Genomic DNA, 19,928 nt, shown 5'->3' on the forward strand with positions numbered 1-19,928 from the left:
GATGATGGCTCTCAGATAGAATTGCCAACCTCAGCTTCACCCAAAGATTCCCTCTGAAGCTTCCAGATGGTTTTTGCTTGGTTGAGGCTGGTTATTACTTTTCCAAGGCCTGGCTGACTCAGGCTGTTGCTGAAGTTCTGTTAGGCAGTGAGAGGGGAGTTCATTTCCAGGCTCTGAGAGCTCACACTGGGCTGCCTGTGCCTTTACAGATCTGCACACAGGTTTGGTGGCTGAACATTGGTCTGCCTGCACTCCAAGGCTTGGGTCAGCAGAGTGAAGCTTTCTGAAGCTCTGCAGTGTGCTGGTGTGGGGAGTCCACGGGTTGGGATGTTCCCAACGTGCTGTGACACAGTTCAGCTCCTGGCCACTAGCACTGTGACTGCTTGATCAACTTGAGTCCTGACTTCTGCTGGCTTCAAATGCAATTCCCTGCCTGCTGCCCTGAGGCAGTCCCAGCTCCCTGAGGAGCCAGGCAGGTGAGGGAGGCAAGAGAGCTCATCCCTGTCTGTGTTCACAGTCCCAGAGCTGGCTGTGTTTTGGCAGAGGAGGTTTCCACCCAGGTCACCTCTCTGAGCAGCTCACTGGGGCTGCATCCAAAGCACAACCCAGCCTCAAGGATACTGAGGTGACCTCATCCATGGTTATCAATATGTGCAGGTGAGTGCCAGGAGCTGGAGCCAGGCTCTGCTGGGTGATGCCCATGCCAGGGCAAGGGGCAATGGCTGGGAGCTGAGGCAGAGGAGGTTTCATTTAAACATGAGGAGGATTTTTTTTCCCTGTGAAGATGACGAAACCCTGGCACAGGCTGCCCAGGGGGGCTGTGGAGTCTCCTTCTCTGCAGATACTCCAACCCTACCTGGCTGTGTTCCTGTGTGAGCTGCTCTGGGTGCTCCTGCTCTGGCAGGGGGCTTGGACTGGATGGGCTTTGGAGCTCCCTTCCAGCCCCTGACACTCTGTGGTTCTATGATATTAAACTGAACACAGGCAGGACATTTGGACTGGAGATGGGGAAGAAATTCTTGGCAGGGAGGGTGGTGAGACACTGGCACAGGCTTCCCAGGGAGGTTGTGGAGCACAGAAGCACCCAATGTGATCGAAGATCGAAGATCACATTGGGTGCTTCTGTGCTCCACAACCTCCCTGGAGGTGTTCAAGGCTAGGCTGGATGAGGCCCTGAGCAACCTGTGAGAGGTTTTTCTGGTGAGAGGTGTCTCTGCCCATGCCAGGGGGCTGGAACTGGCTGAGCTTTGAGGTCCCTTCCAACCCAGCCCACTCAGTGGTTAAAGATGCAGCTCTCTGCCCTCATCGTAGGTACCAAGCTACAGGAGGGGAGTCCAACAGAGCACCGTGAGGATGATGAGGGGACTGTTCTGAGGAGAGGCTGAGGGACCTGGGGCTTTTTAGCCTGGAGAGAAGACTGAGAGGGGATCCTCTAAGTGCACATAAACAGCCATCAGGTGGGGGTCAGGAGGGTGGTGCTGGGCACTTTGCAGTGGTGCCCAGCGATGGGATCTGGAGCCGTGGGTACAGCACAGGAGCTGTCACTTCATCTTAAGAGGAAAACTTCCTTGCTGTGCTGGTGCCTGGAGCAGGCTGCCCAGAGGGGTTGTGGAGTCCTCCTTCTCTGGAGGCTTTCAAAAGCTGCCTGGATGTGTTCGTGAGTCACCTGCCCTGGGGGGTCCTGTGCTAGCCGTGGGGTTGGACTGGATGATCTGGAGGTGTCCTTTCCAACCCCTACCACTGAACGATTCTGTGGGATGCAGCCTTGGGAGCCCCCAGCCACCGAGTCTCCACAGCAGCATCCAGACACTCCTTGCAGCTGGAGTCCAAAGGGCAAGCCCTGCCCTGGCTCCACTGCCGCCCGTGGGCAGCCTGCGCTCGCTGCCTGCAGCCTGCAGCCGCCAACTCCCTCTGGCTTTTATGGGCACTCAGACCTCCCCACGGCCGTGCTCTCAAGGCAGCCCATGCCAGCCAGTGGCTGTGCTTTCAGGAGGCCCCACCCGCGGCTGGCATCGCTCTTTATCCCCGCGGCAGGGCACAGGGAGCAGCTGCTGGGTGTTCTCTCCGTGCAGCTGCAGCAGGGCACAGGTAGGTGACCAGGGTGGCTTTGCTCACCAGCCAGGGCTGGGCTGTGCCTTTCAGCTTCTGCGGGGCCTTGGACCGTGCCTAGAGCAGCAGTGCAGGACCTGGGGTTTGCAAGGGACCCTTGGAGGGTCCCTTCTGAGCCTGTGCTTCGGAGGAGAGGGCTGCTGGGCAGTGCCAGGTGACTGGCAGGGCTGCAGGAGGTGCGAAATGGAAACGAAACAGCAAAGGCTCCTTGGAGGCTTTGTCCCTGTGAAGCTCTCAGAGAGCAGAAGTTTGGTGCTCTGTTGGTTTGCAAGGCAGACCCTGGGAGGACATGGAGCCTGGAGGAGCTTTGGCTGAAGGAAAGGCAAGCTTCTGGTGAGTGCCAGCCAGGCATCTGCTTTGCTGCTTCTTGGTGGTGCCCGGGCTGTGTGCTCGGGCTGCTGGACGTTGGTGAGCACCAGAGGCAGCTGCTGGGCTGGCACTGCCCTTCTGGCTGGGTCCCACTTGCTTCTGAAGGCTTCCTCTTGCCTGGTGCCTCAGCTCTGTTCACTTTGCTGTAGCTTCTGTATTCATTACCCTCAATAATGACTTCTGTTGCTGCTGGAGTCTCTGTATTGCTCCAGTGAGGTCTGCTGAGGCTCCTAATTACAAACGCCTCAGACCCCACATCTAACAATAACTCTTCATTAGCAGATGAGGAGAGCTGGAACATTCCACCTCTCCCCTTACCACGCTTGAGCTAGAAGTGTTTCTGGGGCTGTGTGTCTGTGGGAGAGGCACAGGCAAACAGCTTCAGGGGAGCCTTGTCAAGGAGCAGCTTTTGTTTTCCTGCAGGCCTGGAGTTGCTGTCAGGTTTTCCCTCTGTTTTGATCTGTGGCATTCTGGTTGATCATGTCCCACCCTTAAACTGGGCTGGAGAAGGCTCTCTGAAATGGTTGGCCTGAGGGGGTTACAAGCACAAGTGGGGAGCTGCTTGCACCTCCAGCAGAGGCAGTTTCATACCAGGCTGCCAGAAGTGCAGGAGGGAAAGCTTCACCTCACTGTCGTCGTTTGGTGCTTGGACCTAGAGCTGAGAGGTCTCTTCTTAGCTCTAGAGGTCTTTCCCAGCTAGAGTCACAGAATCCCAGAGTGGCTCAGGCTGGAAAGGTCCTCGGAGCTCAGCTGCTCCAACCTCCAGCCGTGCCCAGGGACACCTCTCAGCTACACTCAGCTGCTCAAGGCCTCACCCAGCCTGGCCTGCAACACCCCCAGCAAGGAGGCAGCCACAGCCTCCCTGGGCAGCCTGGGCCAGGCTCTCACCTCCCTCACACTCAACAGCTTCTGCCTCAGCTCCAAACCATTGCCCCTTGGCCTGCCTCACACCCCCTCAGCACAGCTCCCTCTGCAGCCTTCCTGCAGGATGCCTTCAGCTCTTGGCAGCAGCTCTGAGGTGCCCTGGAGCCTTCTCCTCTGCAGGCTGCCCCCCCCCAGCTCCCTCAGCCTGTGCTCACAGCAGAGGGTTTCAGTTTCTCCAGGCTCAGCTTTAGAGCTGCTGCAGAATGTCTCCTGCAGTGCTGTCAGGCAGCTGTGGACACCGAAGCTTCCCTACACTGCTGCTGCCTGAGGATTGCTTCCATGGGAATGCTTCCTCAGCACAGCTGTGCTGCTCAGGAAGGGCAATCAAAAGCAGCCCTCCCCTTGGTGGGGAAAGGTTGGTAAGGGAAGCTCTGCTGAGTGCTGCTGGGGAGGAAAGGGACTGGTTTTGTTCCAGAGGAGGATACTGCTGCACAGCAGGGTAGGGACTCTGGCTGGCAGGAGAGCTGTGCTGGGGATCAGCTGCACCTCACCTCCGCGCTCAGCTGCCTGAGCTCACTGCCTCTGAACCCCAGTCCAAGTCTCATGCCAGTAGCTGCCGTTACTTGGTGCTGCTGCAGGAGGGTAAGCAGGCAGGTGCTGGGTTTGATGCCCATAGAACTGCTCCAGGATTGGGTAATCCAGCCAGCAGCCCAGCCCCCACCGTGACCACCAAACCATGGCCCCAGGAGCCATGGCCACACTGTTCTGGGACATCCCCAGGCATGGGCACTCCACCAGCTCCCTGGGCAGCCTGTGCCAGTCCCTGACCACTCCTGCAGCAAACAAATTTTTCCTCCTCTCCAACCTAACCCTCCCCTGGCACAGTTTCAGGACATTTCCTCTCCTTCTGTGACCTGATCCTAGGCAGCAGAGCCCAACCCCCAGCCTCCTCTCAGGGAGCTGCAGAGAGCAATGAGGTCTCCCTCAGCCTCCTCTTCTCCACGCTGCACACCCCCAGCTCCCTCAGCTGCTCCTTCCCAGCCCTGTTCTCCAGACCCTTCCCCAGCTGCATTGCCCTTCTCCAGTCCTGCTCCAGCCTCTCAGTGTCCTTCTTGCAATGAAGGGCCCAGAACTGTGCCCAGGACTCGAGGTGCAGCCTCAGCAGTGCCCAGCACAGAGGCACCATTGCTGCCCTGCTCCTGCTGGCCACACCACTGCTGATCCAGGCCAGGATGCTGGTGGTCTTCTTGGCCACCTGGGCACATTGCTGGCTCCTCTTCAACAGCTGTCATCCAGCACCCCAGGCCCTTTCCTGCCAGGCAACCTTTCAACCTTCCTGCCCCAAGCCTGCAGCATTGCCTGGGGTTGCTGTGACTCATGTGCAGCAGCCTGCACTTGGCCTTGCTGAACCTCACCCCACTGACCTCAGCCCATGGATGCTGTTAAGGATGAATAACTCTGTGCAGGAAGTTAGGAAACCCTGCCCTTATCTCTGGGACAGGAGTGCTGAGGGAATCTGCTGTGGAACAGGCAGGAAGGGGTGGGGAAGGCCTTGCACGTTGAGGCAGTTTGGCAAAACCTTCAGCAGGGGGCCTGGATTTTTTCCATGAAAAAGGTGATGCCAGGGAGGTGAGGAGGTCTTGCTAGCAGGGCAGCAAACCCTTCATCCTCTGGCAGCTGCCTGCAGAGCTGGGTACTGACAGCTGACAGCAGCCCAGAGCCAGCTGCTGCTGACTGCAGTGAGGCTGAGTCCAGGAGGGTGCTGCTGCACACAGCTTTGCCAAGCACAGTGCCAGTGGCCCTGCCATGCTAGGGGGGGGTTGGTTGTCATTTGTTGCCTTGAAAACAGTTGTTGTGAAAATCAGGCACTTGGCCACTTTCTGCCAAGGCAGCATGGAGACACTTCAGCTCTTCTGCTGATGGTCACCTTGCCAGTCCTGTCACCCAAACAGAGCAGTGTGCCCAGGTGGGCAGCAGAGCCAATGGCATCCTGGGCTGGCTCAGGAGCAGTGTGGGCAGCAGGACAAGGGAGGTTCTTCTGTCCCTGTGCTCAGCACTGCTCAGGCCAGCCCTGCAGTGCTGTGTCCAGTTCTGGGCTCCTCCATTGCAGAGAGATGCTGAGGTGCTGGAAGGTGCCCAGAGCAGGGCAGCAAGGCTGGGGAGGGGCCTGGAGCACAGCCCTGTGAGGAGAGGCTGAGGGAGCTGGGGGGGTGCAGCCTGCAGCAGAGGAGGCTCAGGGCAGAGCTCATTGCTGCCTGCAGCTGCCTGCAGGGAGGCTGTAGCCAGGTGGGGTTGGGCTCTGCTGCCAGGCAGCCAGGGGCAGAAGAAGGGGACACAGCCTCAAGCTGTGCCAGGGCAGGTCTAGGCTGGATGTGATGAGGAAGTTGTTGTCAGAGAGAGTGATTGGCATTGGAATGGGCTGCCCAGGGAGGTGGTGGAGTCACTGTCCCTGGAGGTGTTCAAGCAAAGTCTGGATAAGGCACTTAGTGCCATGGTCTGGTTGGTTGGGCAGGGTTGGGTGCTAGGTTGGGCTGGCTGAGCTTGGAGCTCTCTTCCAGCCTGGTTGATTCTATGATTCTATCATCCCATTGGCCTCTGCCCCCCTCTCTAGGGCTCTTCTACCCTACAGCAGCTCCACTCCTGCTCCTGGCTTGCTGTCATCTGCAGACTCTCTGATGCTGGATATTTCCATGTCCTTCTTGTGTTGGGGGCACCAGAAGTGGACTCAGTGCTGCAGGTGGAGTCTGACAGGGGGGTGTGGGAGATGTGGCTGGAGCAGGACAAGACCTGCCACTTCATCCTCCCTTCTGAGGCCAGAGAGCTGTCTCTGTGCAGCTCTAAGGGTGGGTATCAGCACTGATGGGCCCAGCCACATGTCAGGCACCTCCACTGTACTGAGCATCCCTGCCCCTCCATCCTCAGGTGTCATCTCCCTGTGGCCAGCCTGCTGAGGCTTATCAGTGAAGCTGATGTTAAGTAAAACTCTCAAGCTCTGAGCAGTTCCTATTTGTAGTAGGTTTTGTATGACTGAAGAGCCAAGCACTGGAAGTCTTTTATGTGCTCCTTTCCCAGCTACTTATCTTCTGCAGGCTTTGATCAGCTACATCTGGCAAGGCTTTAAAAAGCCCTCAGAAGCTTCTGAGGGAATAAGGAGGTTTCATCCCAGGTGCTGGAAGGTGCAGGATCCCCTTGGAAATCTGCAGTTATGACTTCAGTAAGAACTCCAAGCCCACAATATTTGCCTGCTTAATCTCCTACTGACCTTTCCTTCCAGAGTTCCTCCACCCTCTGGCACATTTTCAGTCATGAATTAACTTTCATGTCTGAGCTGAAGGACTGAAGAAATCCAGGTCCCATTCCTGGGAGCCTTTCACCCTCAGCTGTCTCCTCCTGCTGCAGAAGAGGCACAGGAAGGGTAACAAAAGTCACTGCCTGTGGGCAAGTGTCCTCTGCTTGCTCACTTTAACCACTGCTCTGGGCAAGTAATCACAGCATGGTAGGGATTGGAAGGGACCTCTGCAGAGCAGCCAGTCCAAGCCCCCTGCCAGAGCAGCAGCACCCAGGGCAGGGCACACAGGAATGCATCCAGAGAGGTCTTGAAGGTCTGCAGAGAAGGAGATTCCACAGCCTCTCTGGGCAGCCTGCTCCAGGCTCCAGCACCCTCACACCAAACAACTTTCTCCTCAGGCTGAGGTGCAGCCTCCTGGGTTCCAGCCTGTACCTGTTGTGCCTTGTCCTGTCCCTGGGCACCACCACACAGAGCCTGGCACCTTCACCCTGGCACCCACCCCTCAGGTATTCCTGGCCACTGCTCAGGTCCCCTCTCAGCCTTCTCCTCTGCAGGCTCAGCAGCCCCAGGGCTCTCAGCCTTTCTTCCCAGCAGAGCTGTTCCAGTCCCTTCAGCATCCTCACAGCCTCCACTGGCCTCTCCCCAGCAGGTCTGTGTCCCTCTGCACCTGGGCAGCTCAGAGCTGGGCACAGTGCTGCAGGTGTGGGCTCAGCAGGGCAGAGCAGAGGGCAGGAGAGCCTCCCTGGCCCTGCTGGCCACACTCCTCTGGCTGCACCCCAGGATGCCCTTGGCCCCCTGGCCACAAGGGCACTTTGCTGCCCCATGCAGAACTTGCTGCCCACCAGGACTCCAAGGTCTGTCTCCATGGAGCTGCTTTCCAGCAGGATCAGCCCTGGTCTGCCCTGGTGCCTGCTGTTGTTCCTCCCCAGGAAACTGCACCAGGGCAGGTTCAGGCTGGATGTTAGGAGGAAGTTCTTCGCAGCAAGAGTGATTGGCACTGGGATGGGCTGCCCAGGGAGGTGGCGGAGTGCCTGTCCCTGGAGGTGTTGAAGAGGAGGCTGCAGGAGGCACTCAGTGCCAGGGGCTAGTGAGTCAGAAGGTGTTAGGTGCTAGGTTGGACTCCATGATCCTGGAGGTCTTTTCCAGCCTGGTTCATTCTGTGCCTCTGCCCTTGGCCCTGAGGAGCTCGGTGAGGTTATGCTTCCCTCGGTATAAGCCCCTCACTGCTTAACCTGGGCTAACTTGGTTAAACCTGCTGCCAGAGCTGTAGCAGCAACCCCTGCCAAGGTGCTGAGGGCATTTTCACTTTGCAGTTCCAGGTCTCCCGGTTTTTAAAGCCCTCATGATGTAAAAAGGAGAAGGCCCTGGGGTCAGGCAAGGGCCTCTGGCCGTGCTGCTGGCGCTGGAGTTAGATTGCAACAGAAAGCGCAGAGGAGTGGAGGGAGGTTGCTTTGTGAAGCTGCAGCCCCCCCTGCCAGCACAGTTAGCTGCGCTGCTTCGTGCCTGCTGACGTCTGTACGTGCCCCTGGCACCGAGGCTCTTCCCAGCCAGAGAGGCAAAGCAGAGTGACTCCTGCAGGAGCAGCTAACAGCTGGACTTAAAAGGTGAAGTGTGCTGCAAGGCAGTCGGTCTGCAGGAGCTGCAGGTCTGCTGTGGCTGCCAGGGTAGGAGAGGGAACCCAACTGCTCCGTTCACTCCAGAAAAAAGGGGGAATAGAAGTCGTGAGAGAGCTGGGGCTGGTCAGCCTGCAGCAGGGGAGGCTGGGGAGGGTCTGAGCAGTGCTTATGAGTATCTAAGGGTGGGGGCCAGACTCTTCTCAGCGGTGCCCAGGAGCAGGACAAGAGGTTATGGCATAAACTTGAACGTGACAAGTTCCATCTAAACGTGAGGAGGAGCTTCTTGGGTGAAGGGTGGCAGAGCCCTGCAAGAGGCTGCCCAGAGAGGCAGTTGGGGCTGTTTGGTCTGCAGAGGAGAAGGCTCCCAGGTGACCTTCTTGTGGCCTTCCAGGATCTGAAAGGGGCTGCAAGAAAGCTGGGGAGGGACTTTTGAGGCTGTCAAGGAGTGATAGGATTGGGGGGAATGGAGCAAAGCTGGAAATGGAGAGAGTCAGGCTGGATGTGAGGAAGAAGTTGTTCAGCATGAGGATGGTGAGAGCCTGGCAGGGGTTGCCCAGAGAGGTGGTGGAAGCCTGATCCCTGGAGGTGTTTAAGGCCAGGCTGGATGAGGCTGTGGCCAGCCTGACCTACTGTGAGGTGTCCCTGGGCATGGCAGGGGGGGTTGGCACTGGCTGATCCTTGTGGTGCCTTCCAGCCCTGACTGGTTCTGTGATTCTATGTGCTGGAGTCTCCATCTCTGGAGACTTTCAAGGCCCCTCTGGATGCATCCCTGTGTGACCTGCTGTGGTGATCCTGCTCGGGACTGGATGATCTCCAGAGGCCCTTTCCCAGCCCTACCACCCTGTGTTTTCCTGTACAAGTTGAGGAGTGATTACGAAGCCGGCAGCCTGCTCCGGCACTTCAGCAGCCCAGACGGTGCTAAGTGCTCTGCTTTGGCTGCATTCCTCAGCACAGGTGTTCTGAAGGCAGCGCGCAGAGCAGCCAGGAGCTCGGAGGAGCAGCAGTGCACCGGGAAATGTGTTTTCCTCGGCTGCTCACGGGGACGTTTCCGAGGTTCCCTCTGCTCCAGAGCCTTAAGGATGTCCCTCGCGTGCGGAAGTAGAGGCTGAGTTGTTTGCTGTGCTCCACTGACCCCACTGGGAAGTTGCAGGCTCTGATTATGTACTTGGCTCGACAGAATTTGGCTAACATGTTTATTTGGGACATGCTTTGACTGCCGAGGGCACTCCAGCAGCATCACTCAGCCGTGCCCAGGGTGCTTTATGCCGCTGCAAACAGCTGTCGAGCCTGCCCCGGAATGGCAGTCGACTCCTTCGTACTTCTGCTTTCACTCTTCCTCTGCACCCTCCCTGCTCTCTGCAGCTCCCTGAGAGGAGGCTGTAGTGAGGTCGGGGCTGGTCTCTTCTCCCTGGTTTCAGGGGAGAGGAGCAGAGGTAAAGGGCCTGAAATTGCACCGAGGGCAAGTCCAGGTGGGAGGGGAGGAGAAATTTCTTTGCAGTGCCCAGGGAGGCGGTGGAGGAGTTCCCCTTGCCTGGAGGTGTTCAAGCCACGCTCGGCCGCGGCACTTTGGGGCACGGTTGCAGTGACTGGACTGGATGATCCAAGCCAGACAATTCCGTGCTTCCCCCGTTAAGGCAGAGTGCTGAGGGGTTAAACCGGGCGCGGTTCAACCGAGCGACTGCCGCCGAGCTGCCGGCAGGGACGGGAACGCCCGCAGGGGCGTTCCCATCCCTCCGGCAGCTCGGCGGCAGCACTAAGCCCCCCTCAGTAGCTGCGGCGTGACCGTCGGTGGGGCTCTCAGTTGCGCCCAGGCTTCTCCGGAGGAGCAGGCAGCGGCCGTGGGGCAGCGATGCCAGGCAGCGACACGGCGCTGGCCGTGGACCGCACCTACTCGGACCCGGAGCGGCACCGGCGCCGCAAGGCGAGGGTAAGGAGAGGCACTGGGGGGAGGTCCTGGGGGCTGCCAACCTGCGGCGTGGTCCCCTTCTGTGTTTTGTGAGGGAGTTTGTTTTGCCTGCGCTTCTTTTTCGTGCGCCTGCCCCCGGTGCCCTTTGGTGTGGGAAAGCAGAGCGAAACTGGCTGCTGGCATAACAGAAACCGGCGTGGAAGGCAATGCCCGCAATAGAAACCGGCGTGGAAGGCAATGCCCGCAACAGAAACTAGTGTGAGGGGGAGTAAGAAGGGAACTTACTCACCGGAGTCAACAGCTGATGAGCTAAGGCAGCGAGGCTGCGCTCGCCCCGCCGAGCGCTCGGGGTGGGTCTCGGTTCTCAGGCTCCTGTTTAGCCGACTGCGGATCGAGCGTTGGGATCCGGTGTCAGAGGCTGCTGCCAGCTCCCTTTCTGGAGTCCCTTACCAGAGGGATGAGGCAGGGCTGGAGATGGACGGAAAAGGTGTGTCTGGCTGGGAGGAAAGTTAGAATATACCACTACGGGAAGGGCTTTGTGGAGGAGTTTGCTCATTGGTGCCAACTTCAGCAGGCTGCCCGGGGAGGCTGTGGAGTCTCCTTCTCTGGGGACTCTTCCAGAGCAGCAAGGCTGGGGAGGGGCCTGGAGCACAGCCCTGTGAGGAGAGGCTGAGGGAGCTGGGGGGGTGCAGCCTGCAGCAGAGGAGGCTCAGGGCAGAGCTCATTGCTGCCTGCAGGGAGGCTGTAGCCAGGTGGGGTTGGGCTCTGCTGCCAGGCAGCCAGGGACAGAAGAAGAGGACAGAGCCTGAAGCTGTGCCAGGGCAGGTCTAGGCTGGATGTGATGAGGAAGTTGTTGTCAGAGAGAGTGATTGGCATTGGAATGGGCTGCCCAGGGAGGTGGTGGAGTGCCCATGGCTGGAGGTGTTGAAGCCAAGCCTGGCTGGGGCACTTAGTGCCATGGTGTGGTTGGTTGGGCAGGGCTGGGTGCTAGGTTGGGCTGGCTGAGCTTGGAGCTCTCTGCCAGCCTGCTTGGTTCTATGACTTTCAAGCCCCATCTGAATGCATCCCTGTGTGACCCACACTAGATTATGGTGCTGCTCTGGCTGGGGTGGGGTAAACTCAGTGATCTCCAGAGGTCCCTTCCGACCCCTAACAGCTGTGAACTTTCTCATAGAATATTATCAGAGCTGGAGGGGACCTCAAGGCTGATGCAGTTCCAACCCCCCCTGCCACAGGCAGGGACACCTCACACTGCATCAGGCTGCTCAGAGCCCCCTCCAGCCTGCCCTTAAAAACTTCCAGGGATGAAGCCTCCTCCACCTTCCTCCCTATTTTGCTGCTCAGTTCACGTAATGCCTGCTAAGCAGCACAGCAGCAGTGCTCCTGATCCTCCCTCTGTTGAGTGGCCTCCTGAGGCAGTTTGTTTTCTAAGTTAATGCACAGTTCATTCAAGTTCTTACTTGAATGCACAGCTGGAACAGGTATAAAACTGGCTTGGCCTTCCCAGGCACTGCAAAATGATATGGGAAAAAAGGGGGGAAAAAGAAAGGAGGAAGGAGGGAGGGAGGGAGGAAGAAAAAGAACCAAAGATTGTTGCAGCCAAGCTGGGACATCAGCAGGAGCTGTTTAACTTTTCTCTCCAATAAGCTTTGAGTTTGAAGAACACAGCTGAGTTGTTTGTGCAGGAGGATTGGGTTTGGGGGTTTTGAGGGGTAAGTGTGCTTGGGGTTTTTTTTTGGAGGGGGAGATTTTGGGTTGGGTTATGTTGTTTGTTGGTCTTCTCCCTCCTTACACTGCACATCAGCAGCACTGCCCACGCCTCCACTCCATTCCAAGAGTGCTGGAAAGGAGCTGTGGTGCTTCAGATTGTTGCTGCAGAATGAAGTGTTTTGAAACTGTTCCCTCTGCTGTGACCCCACCTGGAGTCCTGCATCCAGCTCTGAAGCCTCTGGGACAAGAGGGCTGTGGAGATGCTGGAGAGTGTCCAGAGCAGGGCCAGGAGGATGCCCACAGGGCTGCAGCAGCTCTGCTGTGAGCACAGCCTGAAAGAGTTGGGGCTGTGCAGGCTGGAGAAGAGGAGGCTCCCAGGTGACCTTCTTGTGGCCTTCCAGGATCTGAAGGGGGCTACAAAATATCTGGGGAGAGACTTTTGAGGCTGTCAGGGAGTGCCAGGACTGGGGGGAATGGAGCAAAGCTGGAGGTGGTGAGAGTCAGTCTGGAGGTGAGAAGGAAGTTGTTGAGTATGAGAGTGGTGAGAGGCTGGAATAGGTTGCCCAGGGAGGTGGTAGAAGCCTGATCCCTGGAGGTGTTTGAGGCCAGGCTGGATGAGGCTGTGGGCAGCCTGCTCTAGTGTGAGGTGTCCCTGGACATGGCAGGGGGGGTTGGAACTGGATGAGCTTTGAGGTCCCTTCCAACATAGAATATTCTGTGATTCTATTTTATGGGCATGGTTAAGAGTTAACCCTGAGCTCTCTGCGCTGTTGTCCAGCTGGATGCTTAAAAGCACAAAGTCCCAAAGCTAACCTGAGATGCTATGTACTGAAGAATAAAATCCCTCATACTTAAGACAACTTTGTGGCATGCCTGCTTTAGCCTGGAGAAGAGGAGGCTCAGGGCAGAGCTCATTGCTGTCTACAGCTGCCTGCAGGGAGGCTGTAGCCAGATGGGGTTGGGCTCTGCTGCCAGGCAGCCAGGGACAGAAGAAGGGGACACAGCCTCAAGCTGTGCCAGGGCAGGTTCAGGCTGGCTGTGAGGAGGAAGTTGTCAGAGAGAGTGATTGGCATTGGAAAGGGCTGCCCAGGGAGGTGGTGGAGTTGGCATCCCTGGAGGTGTTGCAGCCAAGCCTGGCTGGGGCCCTTAGTGCCATGGTCTGGTTGGTTGGGCAGGGCTGGGTGCTAGGCTGGGCTGGGTGAGCCTGGAGCTCTCTGCCAGCCTGCTGCATTCTGATTCTATGATTTTGGACAAATTGGATTTCCTTTTTTCCCTGGATAAATTGCCTGAATAACTCCAACACTTTCCACACTGCTCTAACTTGGGGGATGGAAATAGTCAAGCAGTGGAGCAGCTGCAGCTGGTGATGCTCTGTGGGGAAGCAGCATTGTAGAGCCTGAGTTCTGCCTACAGCCACCTGAAGGGACATTGTGCAGAGGCTGCTGCTGGGCGCTTCTCACAGGTGATTGAGACAGAACGAGAGGGAATGACCTCAGGCTGAGGCTGGGGAGATTTAGATTGGACATTAGGAAGAAGTCTTTCCTGGAGAGAGTGGTCAGGGACTGGAATGAGCTGCCCAGGGAGGTGGTGGAGTCACCCTGCCTGGATGTGTTTCAGGTGGTTTGGATGTGGTGCTTAGGGGTAGCTGGTTGAAGGTGAACCTTGTAGAGCAGGGTTGTAGGTTGGGCTTGGTGACCCTGAGGGGCTGTGCCAGCCTGGCTGGCTCTGTGAGTCTGACAGAAAGCATCAGAGCAGCTGGAGTTCCAGCTGCCATTCCCAGATGTCGGTGGAGAAAACAATGCCAGCATGAGCACAGCCATGCCCAGCTGGCAGGGGAGTGCCCACAGAGCCTGGGCAAAGCAGGGAGGCTTTGCCTGTGGGAATCGAGTCCTGGAGCTGGCTCTGCCAGCAGAGGAAGGAGAATGGGCAGGAGCAGGGAGAGCTGCACTGAATAAAGCCTGGCCTGAAGAGATGTGTCAAAGCAGTGGTTAGGTCTCACAGGTTCCTCAGTCCAGTCTTCAGGCGGGCAGCCTTTGGAGGACTTCTCCAGCCTTGAGGGTTAGAATCACAGAATCATGAAGACCTCCCATGCCGTGAGTTTCACACTCTAACACACATCCATTAAGCAGAGAATGCAGAACCCCAGGGGCTGTGAGCCGTGGAATGCCTCTTCTCTGTCTCCATGCCCCTCTCACCAGCACTCTGGTTCGTCTCCCCTAGAAGCCAGGCAGACTTTCATAATCTGGCTTCGTCTGGAAGCCTTTCTAAGCCTCTAATCACTTTCATCATCTGTCCTTGAGTTCCCTTCATCTCTTACAGCCTTTAGTACCTTTGGAGGAAATAAAGGGACCTGGAAGGATCCAAAACGTTACAAATAGCCAATCAGAAAACTCAAACCAAAACCAACCCAAAAGCCCCAACTGCCCCCCAGTTTTAGGAGAGAAGGAGGTTTAATCTCCTGGTGCTCCTTGAAAGGCAAAGCTCCCTGGAGGAGAAATACCTGTTCTGGGCTTCTGGGGCTTGTAACCCATCCTGCAGAGCTCTGGGGCTCAGAGACCTCCTTCTGCACTCTCTTCTCACCCTTCTCTCGTGTTCTGACAGCAGAGGGGAGAAGCTATTGTTAGCAGAGTTTGGTTAGGAGCTCCAAGCTCTGCTTTTGCACCTAGGGCTATGAGACCTGGCACAGAGTAGGCTGTGCAGAGTGCTGGAGGCCAACACGGAGCCATCACTCACCCTTGAAGCCACAGGGGCAGGTGAGCTGCTGGGGGCTGAAGCAGAGCCTGCCTCGCTCACTGACAGCACTGATCTGCTCTTGCCTTCATTACCTCCTTCATTGTAGAACTCTTTGGAAAGCTGAAGCTCTGCCTTTGCTTGCAGTGCCAGACAGGACTGTTGGGGAGCTCATGAGCCTGCCTTCTGGTTTGGTTTGCCATTCTTGCCCTGATAAGCACTGAGTTGTGGGCTTAAATCTCTCGAAGAGCTGAAGGATTAGTGGCAGGAGCATTTTGCTGCTGTTAAATGAAATCAAGAGGGTGATTGCTGCTGCACAGCTTGGTGTGGTGTTGCTGTGTTGCCCTGCTCCTGCCAGGTGAAGCTCTCTGGTAGATTTGTCCGTGGAGGCAAGCGGTGAGGTGCAGCTGATCCCCAGCAGAGCTCTCCTGCCAGCCAGAGTCCCTACCCTGCTGTGCAGCAGTATCCTCCTCTGGAACAAAACCAGTCCCTTTCCTCCCCAGCAGCACTCAGCAGAGCTTCCCTTACCAACCTTTCCCCACCAAGGGGAGGGCTGCTTTTGATTGCCCTTCCTGAGCAGCACAGCTGTGCTGAGGAAGCATTCCCATGGAAGCAATCCTCAGGCAGCAGCAGTGTAGGGAAGCTTCGGTGTCCACAGCTGCCTGACAGCACTGCAGGAGACATTCTGCAGCAGCTCTAAAGCTGAGCCTGGAGAAACTGAGTCTGCAGAGCTGCTCCAGTCCTTGGAACATCTTTGTGGCCTCCTCTGGTGGTGCTTTTGGCTCCGTCGATTATTAACACCTGAGTTTCTGGGTGGGCTTTCAGTGCTGCAGCAAAGAGAAGCCCTGCTGGGCTCGGTTGGTGTAGCAAGCTTCTCTGGGCTTGTGGCATTCCCTCCTTTTATTCCAAGCTATTCCAGCAGGTGTGACAGCTGTGAGCACCAGGCAGTGCTCACGGGGAACTGCAGGAGCATCTACCCGTGCAGAGTGTGCTGCTGGGTGCCAGCCAGGCTGTACAGGTGAGTGGCAGCCAGGGACCGAACTGGCTCCTCGCATCTGCCTGCTCCTGGGCAGTGCAGCTCAGCAGCACTCTGCTGTGGGCATGCTGAGGAGTCCCTGCTTCAGTCTCACTTCCCGGGAGAGTCGTTTGTGTTGGTGGCCATTTGTGGAGCTCTGGTGGCCATGGGCTGTAGCTTGGCTTGCAGCAGACGAGAAGCTGTGGCTGAGCGCTGCAGGGAGAGGCTTTGGAGCAGAGTAGGATCAAAGCCAGCAGCAGCCCCAGAAGAGGCAGTTGGTGTTAGGCTGAGGAAGCAGACCTTGTTGAGTCAGAGCTGCTTAGATCAGGTGTGATCAGAGAGTCCTAGATGGTAGGCACTGGAAGGCACCTCCAGAGCTGGAGTCCAACCCCTCTGCCAGGGCAGCATCTGCTGGGGCAGGTCACACAGGGACACATCCAGGGGGGCCTTGGAAGCCTGCAGAGAGGGAAGCTTTCCCTGCGGACCGTTGTGGTGCCTAAAGCACTGAGGAGCATCAGTGCTGTGCTGCAGCAGGCGTGGGGCAAGTGCAGTGTTTAGGTTAGAATCAGGCTACACATTTATTCCAAAGGCCAAGTGCTGCTCTCACTGCACACAGATGAGTTGAAACCAAACTGCTTCAGTCCTTGGTGTTGCTCCAGGTAGTGCTGCAAGTGGCTAATGGAGGCTGCAGCCCCTGCTGCGTTAAGAGGCTTTGTTTTGTTGGAGGCTCTGCAGCTCTAACACAGCTCTGTCACAGCTGTCCCTGGCGTTTGCTGCCAGCTCAGCAAGGTCTCTCCTCACCTCATCACGCTCCAGATTTTCCTTGCTCCTTCTCTGCCGTGTCCAGGAAATTGCTCATCTTGGTGCATTCCCCCCACCCTTCAGGAAGCAGTCTGGCTGCACCTTGGCACCTGTAGCCAGGCCTTTTTGGAGCAGGTGGCACCGTTTCATTCCCATGATGAGAGAAGGTTCACAGCCTGCCCCGAGAGGGGCCAAAGGAATGTCCTGGGCAGTCTCTGAAGGTCAGCTGCTGAATGGCACCAGACTGCATAGCTGCCAGGCTCCTCTTGTGCTGAAATGGGTCCAGAAGGCTGGCAGGGGTTTGCCATGCTCTTGAGTCGTCCTGCTGAGCTTCTCGTGGGGGTCTCTGCAGTGGAACTCCTTCACACGTGGGTTGATGCAAGGCTGCTGGAGCTGGGGGGGCTGTGCTCTCCAGAGGAGTTAGCTCCTTCTGGCCTGTGCAGTGAGCTGGATTTGGCAAGTTTTGTACCAGGGGCACGGGAAGGCTGGGGGGTAAGAGGGGATGATGATGAGACTTGAGGGAGAGCTAGGAAGAGGAGGAGTGCAGACCACCACCCACAGCAAGAGTAAATCCTCTGGCTGCCAGCAGGTACCTGAAGACATTCTGAGTCCTGGCAGGCTCTGCACAGAGTTACAGGCAGAGAATTGTTGGGGTTGGAAGAGACCTCCAAGGTCAGCAGCCCAGCACCACCATGGCCACCAAACCATACCCTAGGTGCCATGGCCACACCTTTCTGGAGCACCTCTGGGGCTGGGCACTCCACCAGCTCCCTGGGCACTCTTGCAGCAAAGATATTTTTCCTCCTCTCCGACCTGACCCTCCCCTGGCACAATTCCAGGCCATGTCCTCACCTGTCACCTGATCCTAAGGAGCAGGTAGCTGCAGGGGTAGAGCTCTTGCAGGTGGCTTGTCTGATCCCTGCTGAGTTGATGTCTGAGCTCAGTCACATCGAGGTGGGCAGCTGAAGCTGGGTGAGGCTCAATCCACTCTAAAAGTGCTCTGCAGCAGTGGGTATTTTTTCAAGCATGCATAAAAGCTGAGAATTTCAGCACAAAAATGCAAATGTCACCATTCTGGATGCATTGTGGAGCCAGATGTGTGCACTGAAGCCTGAGGCAGCTGTGCCAAAGCAGCTTTTGCTCTTGACTGAGACCTGAGAGGTCTTTGTGCCAGGCAGGGAAGCAAAAGGCTTTGCTGGCTTCTCCTCTTGCTCACTGCAGTTTCAGTACTGCTGAATCTTCACTTATGCAGAACTGTAATGGTTTAGGAGAACTTTTCTATATAACAATGGTGCCCTTGGCCAGCTTTGCCATTGTGCACAGGAGCCAGCGGGCTCTGGCTGCTCAGGAGCTTGGCAGGACAAGATGTTACCTTTCCTTTCCCCTCTGGCCTCTGTTTTGCCTCTGCTGTGATGATTATGAAGTGCCCCTTCTGGGAGTGCTGCACAGAAATGCACTCTTGGTCTGTTTAAGCCCAAAACAGACAAAGGAAGAGAGGTGAAAACTCTCCCAGTGTGTGGCTTGGAAAGCAAAAGGTACAACTTAATGTTTGCCTTACTCCTGCTGCAAGAGAAGAACAGAATGCAGCTGTGGGTCCTGCTCGGGGGCAGCAGGCTGAGCTTCTGCTGGAGAGCCTGGCAGTGGCTGGGGCTTGCTTAGTGGAGCACTGAGCTGAAGTCAGACTGGTGCTGATCTCCGTGTGTGGTCTAGTGGCAGGCTTGAGGCTGCAAGCAGAGGAGACCACTACCAGGGCATTGGCAGACTGCACTGGGCTGGAAGGGACCCTCAAAGCTCGTCCAAGCCCCCTGCCAGAGCAGTAGCACCCAGGGCAGGGCACACAGGAGCACAGCAGTGATGAGCAGTGGTTGAGATCAACCTGGGTGTAGAAGAGAAAGATCTGAGTGCAAGTAAAGGTTGTGAGGCAGGAGAATTTATTTCTTTGTAGGAGCAATGGTGTTCTGAAGGTTCTTTCCAGGCTGGAGCAGCAGGAAAGATGACTCCTTTGGAAGGGAAGCCTGAGGAGTTAATGAATGTATCTTCAATGCTAGGAGCCAGGAATTTCCTTTTGAAAGTTCTTTGTTTCTGTGCTGGAAAGTATTTTCCATGTTTCCTGAGGCTTTTGCATCATTCAGCTCTGTTCTGCCTGGTCAGGGGGACAGGAGGCTGCAAGCTTTAAGGGTAATGAGGGCTGGAAGCAGCTCAGGCTGTTCAGCCTGGGGAAGAGAAGGCTCCAGGGAGACCTCAGACTAGCCTTGAGTACCTGGAGGGGCTCCAGGAGAGCTGGGGAGGGACTTGAGACAAGGGCTGGGAGTGCCAGGACAAGGGACAATGGCTGTGAGCTGGGAGAGGAGGAAGAAATTCTTGGCAGTGAGAGTGGTGAGACACTGGCACAGGCTGCCCAGGGAGGCTGTGGAGCACAGAGTGAGGGTGAGGAGACACTGGCACAGGCTGCCCAGGGAGGCTGTGGAGCACAGAGTGAGGGTGAGGAGACACTGGCACAGGCTGCCCAGGGAGGCTGTGGAGCACAGAGTGAGGGTGCAGTGTGAGTGCAGCCCAGACAGCAGCCCGGTGCTGGGCAGCAGCAAGAGCTGCCCAGAGGTCCTCCCCCTGCCCGTGCCTGCCGCTGGAGGCACACGGCTGAGCTCATGAATCATCTCTGGCCTGCTGCTTCCCCTGACCCCTGCGGTGAACTCATGATGCCTTTTGAGTCTCCACTGATTGCCCTGCCAAAGGCCTGTGACATCAGCTCCCCTGCCAGTGGACTGCTATGAAGCCATCACAGAGGAGTCCCTGGAGCATGAGGGAATGGAGTCTTTAGGAAAAGAGGTGTTCCAAGCCTGTGGAAGAAGAGGGAAGAGAATGCAGGCAATGCCTGGCTGAGTGCTTCTCCCTTGGAACAGTGGCAGTTGTCTGCAGCCTACCTGCCTTAGCTCTCTTGCTGCTTGCTTTGAAGCATTGCTCACTTGCAGGCAGCTAAAGTTGCTTTTGAGCTGTTGCTCCCCATCCTTCCCAGCTCTGTGGTTTGGGTGGCAGAAGAGAGAGACAAAACGAGGCTGGGAGAGCCCAGAGAGCTGTAATTTACACCAAGTAGTGCTGTGAAAGAGAGAAGAGAAGTTAGAGTGCAGCTGCACTCATCCAGCCCTCCTGCAGCAGTGCAGAACTGTTTGGGCTGGAGAAGCCCTCTGAGATCCTCCAGTGCCACAGCCAGGGCTGGGAAAGGGGCAAGGAGCAGCTCAGGATTCACAGAAACTTCTGTTCAGTCATAGAACCAGTCAGGGCTGGAAGGGACCACAAGGAGCAGCCAGTGCCAACCCCCTGCCATGCCCAGGGACACCTCACCCTAGAGCAGGCTGCACACAGCCTCAGCCAGCCTGGCCTCAAACACCTCCAGGGATCAGGCTTCCACCACCTCCCTGGGCAACCCCTGCTGAACACCCTCCTGCTGAACAACTTCTTCCTCACATCCAGGCTGACTCTCCCCACCTTCAGCTTTGCTCCATCCCCCCCAGTCCTGTCACT

The 19,928-nt window shown here is 56.9% G+C and overlaps 1 protein-coding gene and 1 long non-coding RNA gene across 5 annotated transcripts in view; one reads left to right on the top strand and one right to left on the bottom strand.

Moving 5' to 3' along the window:
- The window catches only part of TMCC3 (transmembrane and coiled-coil domain family 3), a 74,875-nt gene that overhangs the window by 33,136 nt on the left and 21,811 nt on the right, over positions 1–19,928 (top strand). The window contains exon 1 of one of the 4 annotated variants that reach the window (XM_064154893.1): positions 10,019–10,174. The exons of the other annotated variants lie outside the window; for them this stretch is intronic. Coding sequence (XP_064010963.1) covers positions 10,097–10,174 — 78 coding nt within the window. The 5' untranslated portion in view covers positions 10,019–10,096. Of the gene's footprint in view, positions 1–10,018; positions 10,175–19,928 lie in introns of those variants that run through there. 4 annotated transcript variants of the gene reach the window in all.
- Positions 9,427–10,766, bottom strand: LOC135181647 (uncharacterized). Its single transcript, XR_010304954.1, has 2 exons — positions 10,443–10,766; positions 9,427–9,655 (listed from the first exon to the last, which is right to left on the bottom strand). It is a non-coding gene; the product is annotated as an uncharacterized LOC135181647 (long non-coding RNA).

The sequence above is a fragment of the Pogoniulus pusillus genome, chromosome 15 (assembly GCF_015220805.1).
Source record: "Pogoniulus pusillus isolate bPogPus1 chromosome 15, bPogPus1.pri, whole genome shotgun sequence".
NCBI classification, from domain to species: domain Eukaryota; kingdom Metazoa; phylum Chordata; class Aves; order Piciformes; family Lybiidae; genus Pogoniulus; species Pogoniulus pusillus.